Source organism: Dermacentor albipictus, chromosome 3 (assembly GCF_038994185.2).
Source record: "Dermacentor albipictus isolate Rhodes 1998 colony chromosome 3, USDA_Dalb.pri_finalv2, whole genome shotgun sequence".
Taxonomy (NCBI): Eukaryota; Metazoa; Arthropoda; class Arachnida; order Ixodida; family Ixodidae; genus Dermacentor; species Dermacentor albipictus.
In genome coordinates, this window is record NC_091823.1 from 110377842 (window position 1) to 110402919 (window position 25078).

The window sequence follows — 25078 nt, forward strand, 5'->3', positions numbered from 1 at the left end:
TAATGCTGAGAATTGTTCCCTTGCTGCCTCTGTGCATTCGTGGCCCAGTGCAGTGAAACTTTGGACTGCTGTGCTGGAGGAACCTGTGCGAGGTTCAATTCTGCCCAGCAGCACGGAAATTTTATAGAATCTTTTTAAAGGGCCCCTCACCAGGCCCCATAGCAAATTTGGGTCATATGTTGCAAGCTGTTACACGTCCTCTAGAGAGCGTTCTGCCACAAAACTTTTTCGAATCTGCTCAGTAATCTTTTTCAGGGTCAGTGACGTAAATATACGGCGCTGTCTGTACGTTTAAAAAGCGCGCCAATTTCCTAACTTTTTCTTTTCTGTGATGTCTTGCCACTATGTGACTGTCACATGTGACAATGGTTTGTGACTATGTGACTATGGTTTGGGTTTGGTTCCGCAGGCGGTTTCGGCTTCTTGCACTTGCAAAACTGATGGCTATGTCGTTACTAATTGCTCAAAGGGCAACTGCTTGTTTCTCACTCATTTAGTGCTCACAGGGGTGCGCATAGGAAAGATGCCACCGGGCATGCATTTCCGTTGCTTTTTTCTTTTTTTGGTGACTCACGAAAACTACCATGTTTACTCAAATCTAAGCCGATGTTTTTTTCGAGAAAACGATGTGCGGAAATTGGGGGGGTCGGCTTAGATTCAAGTACCATGGTTTGACCGCTAAAGGCCCAGGTGCGCTAGCGGCATGATGGCTCCCCATGCACCGATCTCAGGCTGCCGTGTGCAGGTGAGGAGAGGAGACGGCGGAGGAGAGAGTAGATGGCGGTACTTTTCTTATATAGGGAATTTAGCCGGCAAGGGTTGATTGTGTCACGTGATTACGGCGCCGGCGATTGCCATGCACTTTGACACCCCCTTCTCTCTTCCTCCCGCGTGGCGCGGGCACGAAGTTGGCAGTTTTCTGAAAGCGATCGTTCAGTGCAATCGTGTTGGTTGAGTTTTAGAAGTGTCGCGCCTTAACCACGTGCTCACTAAACACCTGCGCCACCTGTGCTTGAAAAGCGATGGCACCAACCAAGCAATGCCACTACAGTGCGACCTTTAAGCGAAAGGGCGTTTTTCATGTGAAGAAAACTTCGAACCTGCAAGCGCAGCGCGAGTATGGCGTGCACGAAAAGAATGTGCGACGATGGCACATCCCACTTGGCATCCACTGGACCAAAAACGGGCCGACACCATGAGGTGGAAGAAGTTGTCGCCTATTTTATCACGGAACAAAGGGAAGCAGGAATGCCCGTGATGACAGAGATTATCCAGGCGAAAGCCAGGGAAGTTGCCAACGTAAAGGGTGTCGCATGAGGCAATTTTAAAGCAAGCAGGGGCTGTGCAACACGCTTTATGAAACGGTTCGGGTTCAGTCTGAGACGATGGACCTCTGTGTATCAGAAGCTGCCCGCTTACTTCGAGGAGAAGCTTGTCAAGTTTCAGTGCCACGTGATGGACAAACAGTGGGGAAAGGGCCACCAACTGAGGCAAATTGCAAACGCCGATCAGACGCTGGTGTTCTTCGACATGCCAATGGCACACATGGTGAACAAAAAGGGTGCGAAGGAAGTCAAACTTAAGACAGCAGGTTACAAAAAGCAGCGAACGCCAGTAATGTTGTGCTGCACCGCTGATAGACGAAAACTTCCCCCCGTACATAATATTCAAGCGCAAGACTTTACCAGCAGGCGACAAGTTCCCCAGAAATGCTGTGCGTGTTCACGCCAAAATTGGATGTCCAGCGGCTTGCTAGAGGACTGGGTGAAAACGGTTTGGGAGCGCCGTCCAGGGGCCACGTCGTGCAAGCAGCCACTTCTAGTCCTCGATTGCTACCGCAGCCATCTTACTGACAGCGTGAAGACCACGCTTTCTCGTGCTGGGACAGACATTGTCATAATCCCTGGTGGCATGACTAGCCAACTCCAACTGCTTGACGTCGCCATTAATAAGCCCTTTAAAGATAGGCTTCGCAAGCACTATACTGACTGGCTTTCATTGGAAGAACATCGGCTCACCCCAACCAGGCGCATCATGTGTGCTTCGCTTGGCCAGCTGGCGAACTGGATTGCCGCGGCATGGAATGGAATTCCAGATGAAACAATCATTAGAGCTTTCAAAAAGTATTTCAACTGCCATGGACAGAAACGAGGATGATGCCATCTGGGATAAGCTCAGCAACAAAGAGGACAGGGATGTTGCGGACGATGATGACGACGACTACAAATAAACTTTATTCGTACATGCCTACGGAGTGTGCGCTTACACAATAAAAATGCTGGGTTTTCTGCCGATGAAACAGTTTTTTTCATTCGGCTTACATTTAAGGTAAGTTGTGGTTTTTTTTTGTTGTTGTTGTTGTCTGGCTTCGGACATTAGAGGGGTCGGCTTAGAATCGGAGTCGGCCTAGATTCGAGTAAATACGGTAATTCCCTCTGGTTGGCGATAAGATAAGACAAAGCGCCAGCATGTCCTAGATGTACGAAACGTAGGACTCCATGGGAAATTGGGTACGGGAGGCCAGTTCCTGCTTTGCGGCAATTTTACGGCTGGCTGGTTTGCCAAACAACTCTGTTAACTTCTATTTGCATTCGTCCCAGCTGGTCAGCTCCTCTTCATGGTTTTTGAACCACACCTTTGTTATGCCTCTTAAGTAGAACAACAGGTTTGCCAGCATAAGGGCAGGGTCCCATCTGTTGATTCCATTCACACGTTCTTACATAACCACCCACTCTTCAACGTCGGCGCCATCAGTCCCGCAGAAAGTTCCAGGATCCTTAGGTTGCACAACCACAACCGAAGGGAACAGCGATGTAGTGGGCGATGGTGACGTTGAAGGTGGCAACGGCGTTGATCCCGAGTGCTCACAGTCATTCATGGTGAAGACAGCGATGCGACGTCCACTGCGGAGCTCCATTTCCAGCCGTGGTACCCCGCACCTCCCACGAATATGTTACGGGGATGTTGGGAGTATAAGACTATATACAATGTATATACAAGCAGAGTCAGTGGGGTTAAAATGGCTGACTAGTAACAACCCATAGTACCCAGCGTTTTACGATCTTCGTCTTCCTCTCTCTTCTTTTATGCTTCCGTAACAATATGATGTGCCTATATATGTGCACCCCAAGTGCCTTTACTTGGCACCTTACTCGCTAGCTTATAGCCTCTGAGGTCTGGCCGCACATCCTGGTTGCACTAACCAGCTAAATTGTTGCTGCAGCAAGGATGCTGCTCCTTATTGAATAATAAACACTAACGATTCAAATGGTGCATTCAAATTCAAACTCCTATTCGTATTCATACACAAAAAGGAACTGCAGTTAAAGCTCGATATAACAAAGTCAGTAAAATAGGCAATTTGCTTTGTTATGTCGAAATTTTGTTCTATTGAAATTCGACCTTTTATACAGATAAGTACAGCTGCCGATCGATTTTCTTGCTACAAATAGAGCCGCAGAATTTTTGTAATTATTGGGCAATCGAAAAAAGCAAATTTGAATGAGAAAACAATTAATTTTGATGAATATGGGAGTTGGCACTGAATGATACGGTTTCATGCCACGTACATCAACGATATCTTCTTGGTGGTGTGAATTAAGCAAAGCCAGCCACGCTCTCACGTCCACTCCGCCCCTGAGGCCAATATTATCGCCCGCACTGGGACGATGCTATCAGGAAAAGCGCCAGCAGCGGGCAGCGAATGCTTCGTTTGCCTCTCGCTATAACGGGTGACCGAAACCTCCAATACTACATGCATGGTAGGGCTGCTTACATGGTGCCACGCCATCTCGGCACACCCACTCTTTGCATACGCAGCAGATTACCTCTAAAGCAGGGTCCGCGGCTACGCATGCGTTCAGCCCGCGCTTACAGCCATGCGCAGCCACGGTCGAGACGTGCACCAACTTACCCCTTCCAATCCCCACCCCCGTCCACTCGCACGCACTTGATCGCATTACTGAGAGCTCGCTCCCCTCCCCCTCGTTCCCTTTGCTCATGGTGGAAGGTGTGAAGCCATCATCTTTCTTCTCACACCCTCGCACACTTTCACTCGTACCTAAAGCGCACAGTGCGCGGGGCGCGGTAGGACCTTATCGCACTTGGACTTCGCACAGAACATGATGCACACAGTATGCGGGGCGCGGTAGGACCTTATCGCACTTGCACTTCGCACAGAACATGATGCGGCTCCACTTTGGTGGTCACTCTTGTTGCAACTGTGGGGTGTGACTTGAGAGGTACATTTGCAAACAGCAGCTTGTAATTCATTTCATTTGACCATCTGCGTCTGCGGAAGTGTCCATTTATTGTCTCGCCATTCCTTTACAGCGGCAGTGAGATTTTGTTATATTGAAATTGCATACAAACACACTTCCTTATATTGCAGTTCTAATTACATGGTGTTCTATGGACAAGAGGTTATAAAAAGTTAAATACTTCGTCATATTGAGAATTTCGTTATATTGAAGTTCGTTATATCGAGGTTTCACTGTAATCGATATTTTTGAATAGTATTCGAAACTAACCAAATATTTTGCAACAACCAAATGTTAGTCTGGTTACTGATCTTTGTCTGCTAGACAAAGCATCGCAAATCATCGGAAGTGCAACCACAAAAGCTTTTGAAGCAATGCAGAAAGAACATGGGTAATGCAAGCTGTGCTTTTGGTTTCGCAGCAGAGCCCTATATGGCAGCCTGTGATATTTGTTTACAGTCTGACATTTGGGGCTTTTGGCAGTCTAGTCATGTTCTATCTATTATGCTACAGCCGGTGATGCTTTCGTTGCAGCAAGCTCTTTAAATTTGTCTATGTTATACCACTTGTTCAGCAGGTGTAATGTGAAACATTTTATGCCTCATTCTTGCACTTTGCGGCAGGTAGGTAAGTTCCTGCCCTGCTTCGCTTTAAGAAAAAGAAAATAATGCGTTACCGATGTTGGAATCGAACCTCTGCCATCAAGCTCAGCAGCCAGGTGCTCTAACCATTAGGCCATAATTGCGCACATGCTTCCTTCATTCCAAAGCCAGCTAGCTTTTTGAAACACTCAGGAGCGTACACCCCATGCCACTTTGTCGTCTTTCCTTGTGACAGCTCACAATTTGAGGCACCATGTTAGACTGCACTAGCTCCTGGACCAGTCTACTTTGCCCACTACTTTTCTCATAGCAGCTTATGCTACATAGAAACTGTGCAACTTTGTATAGACCTCATGGTCGCCCAGGTTAACGAAGTTTTAATGTCTCTTCACCTAAGTACCAATGCCATTGCTGTTTTAACATACACCGCATGAAATAGCCATATGTATGTATGATTGTAGAGCACGTAGTCGCTCATGATATCACAATCCGTGTTTCTCTTGCTTACACTCATTCGCTACCTTTGTAGAGCGCAACAATCGCCCTGTCATAGACTGGCATAGAAGTTATGCCGTTGGCGCGACGAGGTTGTCTGCAAGGCGGTTGCTGTCATGCTGATGTCACACACATGCAGGTTTGCGGCATACAGAAACTACTCAAGTTGCAGGTACAAACACATTAGTCTGCTTGGTATCATTTTAGAGTCCCAAAATATGCAGGATAGCCAGGTACCTTCAAAATGCTTTGTATAACATAGATTTACACAGTGCATGAAATCCACACAATTTCTTTCTTTCTTTCTTTTTTTAACTTCTGATCTTCTTTCTGCAACCCTTTATTTACCCTTTTTGAAAAGAAGCTAGTCGTACAGCAGCCATCATTCCTTGGAAAGCTTACTTGCTACCAGAAGTTATTGAAAAAGCTGTTCGTGCAGTTTTTCTTTTTTTTTTTCATGACAGTTAGGGATCTCTTGTTGAAAACTGACCTTTTGTCCCTGAAAGTTCACTGTCTTTTTCGCACGTCTCAGAAGAGGTGTGGTTCCTAATTATACAGAGATAAATGTTCCTGGTGTAGATATGTGCATCTGCATTTGGCGATGCAATATTCTACTCAGTATTCGATATTCGCTATTAAATTCGTATTTAAAAAAGCTTATATTTGCTCTTGTATATATATATATATATATAGGGCTCTTCCCCAAGTGCTGGGCAGCACCTACCAAAGGAAAGATGGGGGTATGTAATTATTTTTGACCAGGAGAAAAGTTCCATGCCTAGCAAGACGCAAAGAAACCTCTTTCATTTGTTAGTTATTTTTTTCTTTTGAGTATGGAGAATTGGAGACGTGTAGCATACATGTGGGAGGAGCTTTGCCCACATTCTTGACTTAATACAGTTTATGAAAGAATGACATTGGGCACACTGATAAGAACAGTCGATTCTGTTAATTTCACCTTGGCAGGAATGATGAGATTTATCTATTGATCTGGCAAGTCGAATAAGAGGCAGGAAAAGAACATCCAAACGTACTACCCCTTCATTTGGCAGTAGTATTTACCTAATATGGGGGAGCAGGCTCCCTAAATCTAATGCATGCCCTGTTTTTTTATGGATTCGGGGTAAAATACAATGTTACGATAACAAAACAAGCAAAACATGTCTTTGATTTTGGCGATAAAAAAGGTGAAACTTGTAGAGTTTATCTTCACAGAATGGAAATTTATTTACACTTTCATCATCAGCAATCTCGGGCAGCTATTTATCGCTGTTTATGGACGAACCGCAACATGCTGCTCTCCTTCTAGTCTATCGTGCTTGGCATTCTGCATTTCTCGAACCATTTCTTGTGCTAGAAATGGGTGACATGACACTGTCGCCACTAACTTAGTGCATGTTATAACTTGTCTTCAGAATGAACGTTTGTAATTTAATTTTTTTGCTAGAGCTAAATTTTACAAGTCGTTGGTAGCAGTGTCTTTTAAGTGCCACGTCATTGCCATCCTACACTTCTGCTGACATCTTGTAATGAAAATTGTCATGATGCAGCTTTTACTGTAGGCTGTAGGAAATGCATAGGGGTTTAGGTTTCATATTGACTTGTAACACGTAGGCAATTTCCAGACCAATTTTCCTTTAAAAAGTACAATTGAGAAAATTGGTAAATCTGTAATCATTTTTTTGAGCTGCCGTTCTTGTTTCAAAATCTGCTGAATGCAGTCCGAAAATCCACATTTTCAACTGGGGATAACAAGTCTTGGCCGCACATTCACTGCTCGCTAGTACCACCAAGACAGGCGCTGCAAACATTGAAGTGGCGATTGGGTACTTGGGGTCAAGCGTAGGCACGCTGACCAGTTGAGTGCAAATTATCTGACGAGGGCGAATTCCAGGATCAAAATAGTGAGTTCTGGCCCACAGAAATGTATGGGCACTGGCTGGGACTTTTGGTTGGGATCAAATTAACCGAAAAATTGAATTAACAGGAGTCGAATTATTGAAAATCCACTGTAGTGGTAATATGGATGTAAGCCAGCGATGCCGTTAATGGTAGAATCAAACAAGCAGCCCTAAAGTAGACACTTCTGGGCAATTGGGCAATATTCATGTGTTTGGAACAAGTCAGGTAGATCTGTTTGAGACTGGGATTCATCGCGTGATTTGTCTTGGTTGCATTTGTGTTGCCCCATCGTAACAGGGTGCGTGGACTCCGGTTAAGTCATTCTATGCTGACTGCATGCTGCATGAAATGACTTCTGATTCTTGTTCATATAATAAATTATGTGCATTTATGGATTTATTGGTCCAAGGTAAATTAGCCGAGCAGCATAACATGTATGAGCTACAGCCTGGCTCTTTTTCCTCATTGTTGGTCTTTGGCTTTTACAGAAGTTTAGTAGAGCTACGAAACACCTCAGTGTTATTTCTGCATTTGCGTGCACACAGTGCTGTGCATATTGTTCAACCAAATGTGGTAGTCCTATCACAATCAGTCGAAGTGCGGTTCAGATGTCATCCCTGTGTACATGTCTCAAGGTGTCATCCTCTTATAAGCTCTCTCCTGGTGATCTTTCTCATTTCCAGAGAGACCAAAATAGCCCTGCGTGCCAATTCCACCCAGCATCTGTTGGATTTGGACAAAAAAGCGACAGAGCTTGGCCTGCCTACGTACCTTGTCCAGGACGCCGGAAGGACACAGGTATTGGTTTTGCTTGTGGTGTGTGTGCATTTTGCCGCACATAAATTAAGCTTAGCTTCCAAGAGAAGTGTTTGTTGTGTGAGTACAGAGCTACTGAATGCTTTTTGACACAGATATTGTTCATACAGGAGCCATAAATGCCACTACTATTTTGGACTGAAGCTTTACAGAACAGATTTTTCTCCCAGATGAGAAGGGAATATCTTACAAAAATTGACCTGACTTAGTCATGCAGTTTCTCTTAAAAGTCATGTCACCAGGCCTTCTATGAAAATTTTAGCTTTGCCTGGGAGCCTTTCATCGCAGGAATTTTTAAAAAGGTTTCTGTTAGAGATGGAACGAATAGATAGAAACAAACAAAATGTTGTGAGGCCGTGATGCAAGGAGATAAGTAAGCACCCTGCATAGAGGCTCTTTCTTGTTTCCGTGACTAATGCCCGCAGGCGACATTCCTCTTCTGCCTCCTCCGATGTCAGAGTCAAAGGCCCACGTGTCATTTGATTCACATGACGTCCACCTACATTTTTTTGCCTCTTCCCTCTCGGTTTTAAAATTCGTCGGTTTGTTGTGGAGTAAAAGGGACTGATCCTGGAAATGGTATAATCAAAACCTGTATCTGCAATCAAAGGTGACGACTTGGGGGGCTGATTCTGATAGAAGCACACAATGTGTGTTCTCGCAAGTGTGTTGGTGTGGTTTGTGATGCGGGACAATCCTGTGGGCAATGCAAGCAGAGGCGTGGGTGTGCCAATCTTGATAATGCGTTGCATCGCAGTCGCTCAGGCGTGGTGTGTTCATCAAGCTTCCATGCAAACGCTTTCTTTGTGCGTCTTGCTGAGCGCATGTAGGGCCGGTTCTCCTACGCAGCTTAGCTGTGGAGGGGGAGTACACAAAAACAGCTACGACTTTTGTGTGAAGTTTTGAGAGCGAGTGTTTGAACAGTAGTTCTGGTTTGTACATCATTAATGGGTGATTCGACGAGGGATCAAAATGGGTTCGAAAATGTATCCTTTAGTTTCCTTTGAATATCTTATATTCAGTGCGCATATCACTCGGTAGCACGAAAGTGAAGTTTGTTTCTTGAGTAACTGAATAATTTAGGAGAAAAAAATACTGCAGTTCTTCAGTGTGGAGTTGTCATCTTCATGCACCAGGCATTCTCGCAAATTCACAACAATATAAAGTACAAAATATGACTACAAAAATTTTTTTAAATATAAAACGTGTACATAAAGAACAGCAAGCTAGCATTGTACAATACGATACACACCATATTTGTTTCAGTTTACTGGTGCAGACACCTTTATTTAGAATTTGTACTGGTCATTCTGAGATTTCTATTGCTACAGCTACATGCGACACAGACTGTCTCCTGGATTGACCCACTTTGCTATGCCACTCGCTCGCCAGGGTTGATTACCATGATGGCATGGCAATGACTGTACGAAGACAATGCAGGGACAACTGTGGAATGATGAAGCAGGAATGTCGTCGATGGAATGACGAAGGTGGTATGATGACGACAACATGAGGACAATGGGATGACATTTCTGAAACAGTTGACTTTGGTATAATGACGACAGTGTACCGATGACAGCATGAGAACAATGGCATGATAAGAAATGTTTCATGAACATCGGATGATGAAGTCGGTACAACTGCGGTGGCATCCTGACGACGGTATGACAACGAATGCATGACAACACCTGTTGACGACAACACACTAACGGGGGCATGATTACGATGGAATGATGTCGATGGAACAACAAAAACTTGGCAACATCACGACAATTGGATGAAATTTATGAAATGATGACAATGGTACAATGGCAATGTGCTGATGGCATGACGAGAGTCTGATGACAATGACGGAAAAACCATGACGGCATCAAGACCACAAACACATACGTAGTGGATAAAGCTAGCAGACAACTTGGGTCATTGGGTCAGAATGAGAGGCTAGATAGACAGACTCAAAAGTGCCTGAAGTAGGCAGAGAATGCTAATTGCATGAAAAAGTAGGGGTGTGCAAATGCTATTAGCTTTTTAATTAGATGTTCATTTACTCAAATGATTCAATACAACTTTCAAATGGCTAAAACTGTCCATGCCGTTGAATCTGCATGGAACATATTTTTGGATATAACTGATCATTCTTCTTAAATCTTCTGCCTCTATCATTCATGCAACAAATTTCATTTTTATCGGACCTGGCTGTAACAGAGTATCGGCTACAACGGACAAATTGCCTAGATTGTGTAAATACAACATACTTTGCTGCGGCGACGCATGCATGCAGCAGTGTACGGCATGCACTATTTCTGGCCACAATCGAAATGTGAGAAAATGCTCATTTTCTTTAAGAATGAACGCACTAGCGTCAGGCTTTCCGCAATGGTGTGCACGTTCAACGCCCTGCTGGCTGACGAAAGGTCTTTCTGGTCAACCATGCAAGCAGCTCAGTGCCACCAAAGTGCCGAAGGTTCCGCTAGGCCTAACTCGCAAAGTGAAGCCGTGGCAGATGACGCTTCAAAAAAAGCTGCCAATGATTGCAAAACTTTATTTCTCTTTGCATCAGTTCTCACAAGAAAGAACATATAGACTGCTATTTTCTGCATCCATACTGCGAAGAGCGCAATTCGATCGAACCGTTTCGCGTGAAGTGCAGCAGCGGCTGGTTGTAAAGCCCCTCAGTGATTAAAAACAGCGCCAACTCCGCCGCCCCCCCCCCCCCCCCTCCTTGGTGCTCGTTTTTCACTCTTTGGCACCTCTGCCTCCACGGTGGTGCCACCAACACTGCTTCAAAGTAGGATACTGTCTCAAGTAATTTTGTGTTTGTAGAGTGGTAATTGGAGTTGAGTACTTGCAATTTATTTCATCTTTCTCAGCAGTTACATTCTTAATGTTTACTGCAACATCAAGAAATCAAAAAGTGTGTGTTCCCCTGTGCGGAATATGGGCTTACCATTGCACGAAGTATTGGCTGAAAGGAGCCGCGGCATGCTAGACTATGCGTGTGCGTGCGCCAATTTTCTCTAATCTGGTTGTGGTCGAACGAAGTTTGAAGTGCTCAGTGCGCATAGAAAATCTTTGCAAACACAGCTGTCGTGGTACACCCACGCTTCCAGTTGTGACTCCTCTTGTGCTCGTGTGGTGTGTGTGTGATAGTGCACTTGTTTTTAGTACAAGTCTACGCATTAATTTGCTTTTCTACGTCCCAGCACATTCAGTGCCATTGACACAACCGAGATTACATGTGACTGCTGTGACATAAGCGTCAGAACAGAACACAATAGAAAAAGTGCAGTGCTCAAAAGATTGTCGGGAAGGTTCGTGCACAGTGCCGAAGAGATGCTCTACATTTAATATCACGTATTAAGGACAAGTACCCAGGACCGTGGAAGTAGCGTGGGCCTGGTGGTCTGGAGCTTAGAACAGTAGTTGTAGGATCGCACCGCTGGCACCTGCATTTACAAACTGCATCCAGGTGTTCAGGATCGTGCTGCTGACCCCACTTTGCAGCAGCTCATGAGTCCCGAGGGGGCCAGGCAGAAGACACAGTGGCGACGTAACGAGTAACAACGAACATTTAATTACATTGTTACAGAGCCATCAGCTCTATAAGCTTCTTGTCAGAGAGCGACACACACTCTAGCTTGCACAAGTCTGCTGAAGGCTGAAGTCCCTTGGTGGAGGTGTCTTTATATAGAGTGGAACACCCTCACTCAAGAGAACCTTGATAAGGACGAGTAACGACATTTTTCTCAACAACTTGCAGTTTATGAATGCACTGTGCAAATACGCTTAAATGTTTATGTACATATCAAAGACAGAATTCATTAGGGAAAACGCCTGTGTCTGCATGGGATGAGCTTAACTTGCCCGTCTTGACAGGATCATAGTTAGCTAATTCTTTTTTTTTTCTGCTTCTAGTAATTGCTACACTAGTGGTGAGCGAACTGTGGCATATGGTACAGTACAAAATCACATTGTATTACATAAATTACAACTTGAAACTTCCAGTCTGTATCAAAGAACGAGTTGTCCTGTAGAAGCCAGCAAGTGACATTTTGTTGAGTTTTCTGCACTTTTTTTAAATAAAAGAAGTGGAGGACATTAATTCTTCTGAACCATGAACAAAGACAGTTTGTGCTAAACACCGCGGCAATATTTCTTATATTGGTTTCACGCACACTTCTGATTGCAATCGGCACTGATCCTGATCGAAATTCTCTACTGCGATTGTCTCTCTCTCACATTTTATGCAAAGGAGCCAATCACGACCGAGAAATTCGATCCGGATCAGGCTTGATCGCAATCAAAAGTGTGCCGTGCGGCACCCGTATTACACAGCTGCGTGGGGTGCAGTGTGTAACGCTTAAGTGCTCATAAAAAAGTTGAAACAAAGCGTATAGTGCCCTGGAAATTATTTCCAGAAATTGAAGAGCGTTTTACTCTGCTTGGAGGTGGCAGACATACACTGAACCATGGCATGCAACGAAAGCACATTTCCTGTGCCGTTTACAGTCATTGCCATACATTGAGAAGGTGACAGCATTCATTAGTGACCCTGTTTTATTCTGCATTATTCTTAGAAGAAGCCGTGCTGATGGACTAGTTGGTCTTCCCATTTTTTTGTTCTCAGGGACACGATCTTTTTTGTGCTCCTTGTGTACAGGCATATGCATTTTACAGTTTGTCTAGTAAGAGTAGCGAGCTGACCAAACGGCCAAAGTGGGAGCTTCAGCAGAAATGGTGACTCTGCGTTACCCCTGAAACAACGTCTCGGGGGCGGAACACAACTGGCACGGCCAATAAGTGGAAGCATCTCTGCTGAGGTGTCTGTGCAGTTACCAGCCTGTGCTTATTATCTATCCCCATTCTCGCACAAAACTCAGCGCACAAGTCGAAACAATGTTCTCGAGGGTGGCGGTGACTGAAAGGTTAATATTTTGAAGAATACTTATGTATTGAGCACCTGTTTGCACCCTGTATGCTTGAACTGTTTCGTGCAGACCGTTACTATATATATCTTTTTTTTTTGTTCAGGTTGCGTTCAGGTTCAGGCACATGCTAGGAATATCAGTTCAGGTTCAGGTTCAGTTACAGCTAGAATTCCGATTTGGGTGCAGTTATTGGTTTGGGCTCGAGTCCATACCCTCATTATGGCGAATTAATATGATGAATTAATTTTAATTCCCCTTGAAGTTCTATAGAAGCCCTTGAATTTAAAATCTTATTTAACTTAGCTAAAATCTTCTTTTGAGTGGATATGATGAACTAATTGGCTGAGGATTTCTATAGAGATTTAGACAGTACCAGTGGCACCCACGACGATAATGGAAGAGAAAATAGTCTAGAGGAACTCGAAATCCCAAAGGTAACGCCGGAAGAAGTAAAAAAAGCCTTAGGAGATATGCAAAGGGGGAAGGCAGCTGGGGAGGATCAGGTAACAGCAGATTTGCTGAAGGATGGTGGGCAGATTGTTCTAGAGAAACTGGCCACCCTGTATACGCAATGCCTCATGACCTCGAGCATACCGGAATCTTGGAAGAACGCTAACATAATCCTAATCCATAAGAAAGGGGACGCCAAAGACTTGAAAAATTATAGACCGATCAGCTTACTGTCCGTTGCCTACAAACTATTCACTAAGGTAATTGCAAATAGAATCAGGAACACCTTAGACTTCTGTCAAGCAAAGGACCAGGCAGGATTCCGTAAAGGCTACTCGACAATAGATCATATTCACACTATCAATCAGGTGATAGAGAAATGTGCGGAATATAACCAACCCTTATATATAGCTTTCATTGATTACGAGAAAGCGTTTGATTCTGTCGAAACCTCAGCAGTCATGGAGGCATTACGAAATCAGGGTGTAGAGGAGCCGTATGTAACAATACTGAAAGATATCTATAGCGGCTCCACAGCCACCGTAGTCCTCCATAAAGAAAGCAACAAAATCCCAATAAAGAAAGGCATCAGACAGGGAGATACGATCTCTCCAATGCTATTCACCGCGTGTTTACAGGAGGTATTCAGAGACCTGGATTGGGAAGAATTGGGGATCAAAGTTAATGGAGAATACCTTAGTAACTTGCGATTCGCTGATGATATTGCCTTGCTTAGTAACTCAGGGGACCAATTGCAATGCATGCTCACTGACCTGGAGAGGCAAAGCAAAAGAGTGGGTTTAAAAATTAATCTGCAGAAAACTAAAGTAATGTTTAACAGTCTCGGAAGAGAACAACAATTTACAATAGGCAGCGAGGCACTGGAAGTAGTAAGGGAATACATCTACTTAGGGCAGGTAGTGACGGCAGATCCGGATCATGAGACAGAAATAATCAGAAGAATAAGAATGGGCTGGGGTGCGTTTGGCAGGCATTCTCAGATCATGAACAGCAGGTTGCCATTATCCCTCAAGAGGAAAGTGTATAATAGCTGCGTCTTACCAGTACTCACCTACGGGGCAGAAACGTGGAGGCTTACGAAAAGGGTTCTACTCAAATAGAGGACGACGCAACAAGCTATGGAAAGAAGAATGATAGGTGTAACGTTAAGGGATAAGAAAAGAGCAGATTGGGTGAGGGAACAAACGCGAGTAAATGACATATTAGTTGAAATCAAGAAAAAGAAATGGGCATGGGCAGGACATGTAATGAGGAGGGAGGATAACCGATGGTCATTAAGGGTTATGGACTGAATCCCAAGGGAAGGGAAGCGTAGCAGGGGGCGACAGAAAGTTAGGTGGGCGGATGAGATTAAGAAGTTTGCAGGGACGGCATGGCCACAATTAGTACATGACCGGGGTTGTTGGAGAAGTATGGGAGAGGCCTTTGCCCTGCAGTGGGCGTAACCAGGCTGATGATGATGATGATGATGAACTAATTTTATACAGTCGAACTGACTTATGATGATACCAGTTTAGCAATATATCGGTTATAACAATGAGAAGCTGCTGCACTGTCAACTTTTGTATGTTTTGCATGGGGAAGTAGCCCGCTTACTACAATGGCCCAATGCCACATTATCGGTTATAACGATGAAGTCTGGCTGCTCGGCGTCCGAGCCGAAAAGTAGTGAAATGCAAAATCCTTGAAAAGAAAATAAGAAAACAGGAAATTCAAGCCACTGCACAATGGCCCACTGCTCGAACGACCGCTGCGCGCTCATTTTCCAGCCTTCGCGCGCCTCTCTCCTATCACCCTTCCACCCCTCCGAACACAAATGGGCTGCGCCCATATCTCTACGCCGCACCACCCTCCGAAACACGAATGGACCGCGCCAACTGCGCTGCTCGCATCTTGCTCACTGACTCCTGATTCAGCGCAGTTCTGCAAACAGTGTAATCGCCCGTGTTTGTCTTTGTTGGTTGCATTAAAATCGTTCCTGGCCACGTGGTTTCTCAGCCTCTTTTGACTCGCCGTCGAAATGGAAAATGATTGACCCGCCCACTGATAATCGGCAATGCATGATGTTGCTGGTGAAAAGAAAGCGCACGGCTATAGATTCGAAAACTAAGTGCTTCTTACCAATGAGGTGATCGCCGCGAACGTGCTTGCATCGGAAAGCAATGGCGACGACGGCAGCGATGACGCGGCAGAGCAGGCTGCCTCAACGTTGTCCTCACAGGAGGCCCGGCAGATGATTCAGTCCCTCTGAGGCTTCGTTTTTGCGAGGAACCTTCCGCTGCACTACGTGGAGCACCTGGATACCTTGGAGAAGGATGTCGGCAAGGATGACGGACATAGGGTTTTCTCATGCAATGCAGTGCGACGTACCTGGCGAAACGCTTGTGGCGATCTCGCCTCAGCGTTTCTTCTGGATTTCTCAAGCTGGAAGGCTACCGCGGCAACCTCCTCGCATTCTTTAAAAGACCCCTCTTATGCCCACCAAAGCACTGCCTTGGCGGTGCTCGCATATCGTTTCCCACCCGTGATCCCTCTTTGCAGTTATGGCAGCGTTTTTAACGCCGACAGCTGGGGCTTGTTACACATAATCGGAGTGCCCAGGAAGCAGTTAAACGAGTGAGTGCAATCAGCAGCCGGATGGAGTAAGGTGGTGCGGAGGGGCACTGGCCTCCCCGCCATTATGGTTAGCTAAGACCAGCTCTGCCATCTCCCTAGTTTGATGTTTTCATGCAACCCGGTTTTAACAATTATCGGTTATAACAATGGAATTTTCGTGGTATTTGAATATTGTTATAAGTGGGTTGGACTGTACTCCATTTTATACATAGCAGGCAATGCTGCAGAAGCCAGAGTAACTTTTCAACTACCTGCATTGGCGACCAAAAATTTCCGCATGCCAGGTGACAGCAAGAAATAGCAGGGTGTCTACCAACCGGGAAAACGGGGAAAACCGGGAATTCTCAGCGATTTTGAGTAGTCTGGAAAAACTCAGGGAAAACTCAGGAAATTTGTGCCTCTATCAGGGAAAATTAGCTGTAAGTTTATTGAAAGGGTCTAAAGTCGCGGTAATGCTGGCTCGAGTACTGACAGGAATCGTAATGAATTGTCTTTGACACCCTGTCGTCGGCTGGAGGAGTTGCGAGTGTACAGTCAACGACCGACTTCCCGGATTCCCGATAATTTGGACGGCTTTGCGGCACCGCCACCACGTATTGCGTAGAGTCAATGTATCAGAACGTCTGAAATTTTCGGACGTAAGAACTCTTCGCCGTCCGACTTTCCGGACGTTTTGCCGTGACCGCAGATACGAAAAGGCAATAATCAAAGCCACGACTGCTGCCATTTGATTACCTCGCTGCCTCGAACCGGCGCTCTCGCACACAGATCCGCTGGCAGCCGTAGCCACTACTGCGGCAACGTTAGGCCTAACTGCTTCGACGTTCGCTATGAAGCTTCTTGCCGTTGGGCGCCGTGTTTTTTTATTGAAAGAACTCGCTGCTGTCAGCAATGGTACGGACTCTTTGTGGTCCTCGCGATATGCTTAGAAGCTTGGAAAGCACGGTGCGTTGCATCATGCCGGTTCCCGTAAGTCAGCTTCGCCTCGATACAGAAATGTTGGTGAAGCATGCGCAAAAGTTTTGCAGTGAAGCATAACAAGCGTGGGAAGGGGCTACTGCAATGGGACACATTATGTATTCCTTAATTATACACACATGCACCCGGTATTTCCTGTCACAGTACGAGCACAGATATGCCTAATACGTGTACCTACAGGTCTTCAGAGCATTTTCGGACGTGGTTTGAGCCCCTAAGGGCAGTAAACGACATGCATTTATTTTTTCCCACTCGCCGATTTTTCGGACGTTTCACGGCCCCTAGGGAGTTCGAAAAATCGGACGTGGACTGTGCAACTGACCAAGAAGATTCTTCGAATTGTCCGTGGGGCGAACAAGTGGCGGAAGGAGGACAAGAACAGAAAGGACCTACGCATTGAGGAATGAACAGGAAAGAAAGCGTGCCTCCGCCGTTTTGAGCTCAAAAAACGAAGTGTTGGCTGATGCTGAGATGCAGGTGTCCCTGATTGAAACCAACATAAACTCTTTAAAATAGTGAAACACAGCACCTAGGCGTCGTGCCTGGGCTGTGAGTATGTCAGGACAGTTGAGATTGATTTACGAGCTGTTGAGAGAGAATCTCAATTGTGACAAAGTTCGCGCTTCATACCACTGAGCTTGCTATCAGTTGATAGAAATAGTTCATATTCGAAAATATTTGCTTGTGTATGCATCTCCTTTTTATTCATATTTGAGAATATCCGACTCCATTTGCATTTTTTTTTTCGAAGGCATTTTATCTGCTGTGCATTTTTTAACCCCTCCCCTCTATTCTCTTTTTGAATAACATAAACACTACTCTTAGTATTCGAATTGGATGAAATAGTTTTTTTTTAATATTTGTTTTATATGCTTATTAGAGAGTGACAGCATCGGGCGATATGGTTTCAGGCCGTCTTGACATAAAACATAGTTCTACATCACTCAGGGAATTGTGCAAAGGCACCCAGGGAAAACCTGAAAAACTCAGGGAACTTGGAAATCTCAACTTGGTAGACACCCTGAATAGGAATGGGCTGTGTAATCTGGTGCAATGTTGACTTAATATTGGGAGTGTTTGAGTAGTGAAATTTCTTAATTGAAATTTTCTAATTGAATTGAATATTAATGTCCAAAATAATTATCACCAAATATTGAATAAAATGTCAAATATTTTCTCATTTCTAAATCAATATAAATATTAAGTTTGCATGGAGTCCCAGTTGTTAAAAGTGGGTAAATAACAAATGCACCTAATACTGTTCACAAATGTACATCCGGACAACTGAGGAGCTTGTAAATAATAAAGAACTGCTTTAAATTATCTGAAGCACCATGGTAATTGCAGTAATGAAATAAAGGAGCAACATGTTATCAGATGCACATAGTGGTCACTGAAAGAGAGAAGTGGTGATGCTACAGTATCGCACATTGTTTTACAGAAATGCAAACATGATGAGACTGGCCAGATAATTAATCAGAAAAAAATTGATACATATGCTACCTAAAAGCAAGCCGTTCTTATTGAATGACTAAATTATTGAGCAGAAGTTAACTGCCCAGTGTGCTTGCTCAGGAGTGGATGCCCCTGCTCAACAACCGCTGCTATCCTACAGTAGAATCATTTGGAACAGTCCTCGCATCCATCGTTCGGTCTCCCTCGAGACTCTAAAAAAGCGTTTTTTAGTTTTTGTATATTCGCAGTAAACAAATATTCAACAGCTTACAGTAGTGAATTCTCGAATCAAATATGAATAGAATAGCTGGGACTACTCGATCCGTATTCGAAATTTCGAATATTTGTACACCCCTGCTTAAATACGAGTATATTAGTCATAATATCTGATGCGAGTACCGTGAGAAAACATGGCAGACGTGAACCTATGAACCACGGAAAGCCTAAGTGGAGTGACACGTTAGCATAATTACATTCATTGCTTGCATTCACGACCAAAACGTGCATATACTGCAAGCTCAAAGCGTATAAACAATACATTATTTGACCAAATATTAATTCTATAAGATATTGTTCTGATATCTCCAAAGGTTAGTTGGTAAAAGGTGTACAGATTAAAGTGAGTTCACTGAGAATTGCATGGATTGATCGTACGAGAACTATACTTACGTAGCGACTTATGTTGTGAACATGGCAACCTTGCAAACACTACACTTATGTGCTTCATTTTCTTTATTGGAGTGCCAGGCGAAATGTCTCGGCTTCACTTTAGTACTGCATTCAAAAATTAGAGAATATGTGAAAGCGAACTGAGCGGGAGCATGGCAGAAACAAATTATTTTGCAGTTTTCTAAAATATAAAGTCACACAGCGCCCACCGTTGACTCTCATTGAAAACTTCCTTCCGCAAATGCTACGCTGCTGATGCTGAACTTGAAGAAGACACTGTGTTGGAGTTTCTTCGCAAGCATCATGCCTGAGTTCTCCCAGTGACAGCAGATATTATTCATTGCAAAGGCAGTTGAGCTTGCTTGTAAGAGCGCACTTGATAAAATAAAAAGCTAAAAGTGTTGCATGTGCAAAATCAGCTGATAGAATTTTGTAATCAGACTTTGGCAGAAGAATGGCTGCCCACTGGGATAAATTGGCAACATGGAAGAGAGGCTTCGCCTGTTGCAGCTGTCTGCAGATATGGCTTAAAGAGCTAAAGCTGCTGTCAATGGGAGGCGTTCGTGTTAAGGACTAGGCTGCGAGCACTAAATGTGAATGGCTGACAGTAACCCACGGACGCCTATGGACTGGCTGCAGTGATAATCAGGTCTGCAGCCTAGGTGCCCAGCATTTATCGCTCACTGCTCAATGACAGTGTTGCACGTTCCTTCAGAAGTTGCTGCCCTATAAATGCCCGGGACGTCACCGACAATGAGGCGCTGTGGAATATCAAAAGCGATTAGCAGCAGCCACTCAGATGAGAATCTCAACCTCCCAGAGAGATCACACGTGCAGTTTCTGTCTCTGGCCATTTCATCTCTGAATGGGCAAATTGAATAAAGTAGGTTTTGTAGTTAACTGTCTTGCATTTTTTTTTAACATTCAAGGCAAGGGGTCACCCTATATTTCAATTTACGTGGTAATGTCCAATTGAGTCATGCTCGTCTCTTTGCTTTCCAAGTTTGGTGTAGTAGTCAGTTTTCACTTGTACATTTCGTGGTGCATGCACTGCTGGAAACAATATACCAAATGTTGTGCAAGAACTTCAAGGGCATCTACCTTTCTTACGAAGCAATTTGTTCGCAGATGAGGTTTCAGCGGATTCGGCATTAATGGTGGCCTAGGCATTGGGGGCTCTAGTTCCGATTCGATTCCTTCGGGTTGTGTCGGCAATGCGGTGACCTGGCAATGTCACAGTTTAGCTAACCTCACACTGTGTGTACTTTCTCTATCACTGAAACACTAAGCATAGCATGCATCAGTGCGTAGCATCCACTGTCAAATAACCTTATGCACACCAAATTGTTATTTAACGAATTATTGTCTTGCAAAGTATATCTCTATGTATCCTGTGTCTCTGCAGTGGCTGTCTTGAAATGTTAAAAAATGGGGGATTCATAACAGAATCATAAGTATTGCTTTCCAAGACTTGTAGCAATTGTGGCTGTCAGGATTTGTGTGATGATTGCCAATGTGATAATTCACAAGTTTCACTAATTAACAGATTTACATTAACGGACATGTTGCAGTTGCTGAATTGAAATCTGTCTGTGCTCAAAGCATAATCTTTTGTAAAAAACTTATTGCCTTGCACTAGTTTCAAGAGATAAGTACTCAAAATCAGTCATTGCTGTCCTAGTTAAAGGGGCCCTGAAACACTTTTCTAAGCAGTCATAGAAAGGCCTCACCTTTAAAGGACATCCTCTCTCGAATCCCATTCCTTCAAATCGTTAACTGTAAGTGGAGTTATCTCACCGATACCTGGCTTTAGTTCTCTCCCTTTTCATCGTCGCTAGCATACTGGATGCTACACAACTACGAGCGCAAAGTCCCGGCCAAATATTTTCTTGCAGTGGCAAACAGTAACCTAGAACTTACTTTTGTGGAAGTTTGTTAGTCATCGTATTAGCAATTTCAGAATAGTGGCTAGCCGGGCTTGTTGGTGTGACCACGTTCTTTTGCAAATAGCACAAATAACGGGACACAGAAAGAGGCACACGACACAGGCATAATCTTAAGAATAATATTAATATAATATTAGCAGTCATTGTGCAACTTCTATTGTCTGCCACTGCTATGAACAGGGTTTGTAGTGGTCCTTGAAACTCTTGAAAATTCCTTGAATGTGAAACTGCTACTTCCAAAGCCTTGAAAGCCTGCTTCACAAAGTGCTTGAAAATTCTTTAGTTTATTTTTCAGCTAGGCCTAGTGAATTTTATTTGTGTATTTGACTCTGACGTTTATGGATACTAAGAGTCAATCCAATCCAATTAACATCTTTTTTGGTAGGGAGCCATCTTGTTTATGAAGCGTGGTGATGGTTCATGTTCAAAAGGCTTAGTGAGAATCTCTTTGCAATAAAATTAATGTTTACTCGTTTTTTAAGACACTATTTCACTTTCAGGCCATCAGGCATCATAGTGCTTTAATCGTTTAGAATGCTTTCTCAGGGCCTTGAAAACCCCTGAAATTTTTGTTTTGTTGCTATTATGAACTCTGTGCAAAGCTTGCTTCATCAAAAGCACTGTGTTTAATAATATGAAATATAGTCGCGGGAATATGCTACATGTTTAATTCATTCAGTGGTACATTCCATAGGCATAACGTTTTTTTTTTTTTATGAACGAGGTTTCTGTGTGTTAACGTTTGTCATTCTTCTTTTCAGATTCCTGCAGGATCAACGACGGTTGTAGGGATAATGGGACGGAATGACCTCGTCGACCAGGTCACTGGAGGTCTGCGGCTACTGTGAAAGGCTGTGCTGTTGCGATTATACAGTGCATGCAAAGCTAAGCAGCAGCCTTGTGATAAGCAAATGTCCCCATTCCATCCTGCTAATCGCCTCCATTGAAGCCAAAAAAGCCGCTGAAACACTCCCCGCCCACCTCTTGTTTGTATTTATATGCGAGTTTTCTCAGGACACTTTGTGTGGCTGGCGGGAGCAGTCCTTTTATACGCTTCAATCTAGGCATCAATTTGCAGCCCTTAAGTGGTATTTTTGAGCGATTGCTTTTGGGGGGCAATCACTTTCAGAAACATTTGCGTGATTCGACAGCAGACGTGTTAAATATTCAGTTGACAGCAATTAGACACTGTGTCAAAATCGCTCTCTTCGCGCCAGGAACACTGCTGGTCGTGTATTTCGCACATCCGGTGCTTAGTAGCGTGAAATCTCACGAAAGTGATTGCTCAAGGATACTTGCCCTGCTTCTTACCAATCGAGTGATTTGTGAATGTCACAGTTTATGTGGCCCATGGTTTGGTTGGTGTTGCCGAGGACATTAGAACTTGTAACCCTGGCATTTAGTGCAGAAGCTTAATGGTGCACTTCCTTTATTCTTTATTTTTTTCAATCACTTGTGCTTTATAGTGATGTGAGTTATCACAAATTCGTATATAATTATTTGACGCAATTTTTCACGTTAAGCGTTGTGAAGAAACCCCGTGCGGGAACATTGTGCTTTACTTATTTAGTGTGGATAACGAGCATAATATGTTGTCAGCGGGTAAATAATTTTTCGGAGAGATCCGTAATAATCTTGTAATAAAGTGCTTTACGTAGCATTTTAAAGCGAACAACTAAGTTGAATTACATTGTTCTAATCTGCGTCGTTTTAAAACACGCACTAAAGAGTACTATAGTGTATTTATTGTATTTAATTTGTTGTCAACATGAGCAGGAGAACATGAGCATTGATGGTGCAATCATTTGTATTCCTCTAAGTAGTTTGGTGCTAGTTAAACGTTTCATGGTTTATTAAAGAAATTACCTGCAAGACATCTGTATTTTCTTTCAAACGCATTCTTATGACTGAAAGTGGAGAGAAGCATTTGTCTGTGGTAGTTGCCAAAGCTCTTAATTTAGTTGGTCTCGTAGGAGCACAGCTTTGCAACATCCTAACGCATTTCCTCAAACTCTCCTGAATTTACCATAGAGTTTACGAAGTTGGGCTTTTTCTACGATTTTACAAATGTTTTGTCATGCATTACGAAAAATTCACAAAAAGGATGTATCCCACCGTACCCTTGACATGTTTTTTTGATGGTGAAAGGACACCCGAGGGATATTTGTTTTCATCCAGCTTACTCAGACAAGTTTTCTGAAACAGGCAAAGTTGCTAGAAAAAGTCACTGTGATCTGAAAACAATGTGTGACTTGGCAGTCTTTGCCATTCCAAATTGCTGTTGGTTGTGTGCAATGGGTAAAGCTAAATCACAGAAACTGTGTACTCAGGGAAAGCTAAAAAAATATAGAATTGTACTCTTTCACCCTCTAAAATTCACATTTGTTAAAACTGTGTTGAAGAAAAACTTAGCTTACAATAACTTTTCTTAACTATATCACCTAGTTGGCCTTTATCTAGTTGGCCCTATTTATCTTTAACCAATTGCACCGAAGAGGATGCTGGCAAAGGCTGACATTCACATGCTAAAATGCTCAGTGCCTATTGTGGCTTAATGTTGCAGAGTCACCGCTCTACATATAATGGTCAGTAATAACTTGTAGTTGATTGGCTATGGAGTGGCTTCCTGCAGGCTTACTTTTGAGCTAATTTAAAGCTTGGGAAGATAGTGTAGCAATCAACAACGCCCTATTACTTGCATGGATGTTGCTTGCACACCTTGGTTCTTACATGTTCACCTTTTTTTATCATGCTGGCTAGTCTACAACCTTTTTCTTGTTGCTAAGACAACATACTATTCCACTTACACTGTGTGCGATATGTTTTGTTTAAATGTTGTTTTGAAAACTGTGCCCGCTTTGGCTATGGACACACATTTTTGAAATTGTAGATGGTTTGTGCATGTGAAAGGATGACACTTGGCAAGTTTAAAGTTTGGGGGGTGGGAAAATCATCGTTAAAATTAAAATTGGCCTCCAAATGCTGTACATGACTTCGACATTACTGTGCCATCGAGAAAAATTAGGTGATACTGAGTAACTATACGGTTAGGTATGATGATGTTGCTTATAAAAAATAAACATGCTGCGTGCTTTTCTCCTTGCTGAGCTCACGTGTGGAAACCGCAGTGAACGCAGAAAGAGAACAAGTCCATGTATTATGACGCCATGATGCATCCACGTCATGGTTACCGAAATCAAACATGCTTTATTTTATTTATTTAGTGTAGAAATGGGTATTTCAGTAAGTTGTGTACCGCACTCTGATTCTTTTATGTATTTTGTTAGTTTGGAGGGCTTAGATTATAAGTTATTGCAAAAGAAAAAAAAATGTAATACCTGTGTCGCACAGGCACCCACGAATTCCTTTAGGATAAGGGAGCGCAAGGCTTCTTAAGGGAGTTCAACCTCAAGGAAGTTGTGGTCGTGTCAGGTAGCCAATAAGGAGTTTTTAAATATAGCCCCCAGAGGCGCATTCAGTGGTGTTGTTTTTGTACAACTACAAGAATGTAACTTCTAATTATGATCGTAGCTATTATAATTAATGCTCCACTTATAAAAAATATTATTCAGTATACTTGATGCAGAAAACATACACGTCCTTAAAAATGCAAGTGAGCTTGCTAAACAAAGCAGTGCTGACAGCAACACTAGCCACCCTGTACTTATCTGTGTTTTCCTTTGCGGCGTGACGAGTTGGCTCTGTGTTCTGCTCCCTGAACAGCTTCAAGCTGTACTAAAATGCAACATTTCATGCACAGTGATCTTCTGAGCTTTCCTTTTATATTGTCTACTGCGCTGGTGTAAGTCATAAGTGACCACACCTACCACTGCGCGACTAGCATAACAAAGGCCACGTTTACATGAAACCAACGTGAGAGGGTCAAGTCAGAAATTGTGCTGACTGGGTGTAAACGTGCTGTGAGCACGTTTACACGAACT

General features: G+C 43.6%; 1 protein-coding gene across 1 annotated transcript in view; it reads left to right on the top strand.

The window, feature by feature from the left end:
- Positions 1 to 23011, top strand: part of LOC135908462 (probable peptidyl-tRNA hydrolase 2) — a 50254-nt gene extending 27243 nt beyond the window's left edge. The window contains exons 5-6 of the mRNA XM_065440230.2: positions 7942 to 8056; positions 21899 to 23011. Coding sequence (XP_065296302.2) covers positions 7942 to 8056; positions 21899 to 21985 — 202 coding nt within the window. The 3' untranslated portion in view covers positions 21986 to 23011. The remainder of the gene's footprint in view (positions 1 to 7941; positions 8057 to 21898) is intronic.
- Positions 23012 to 25078: the final 2067 nt, after the last annotated feature.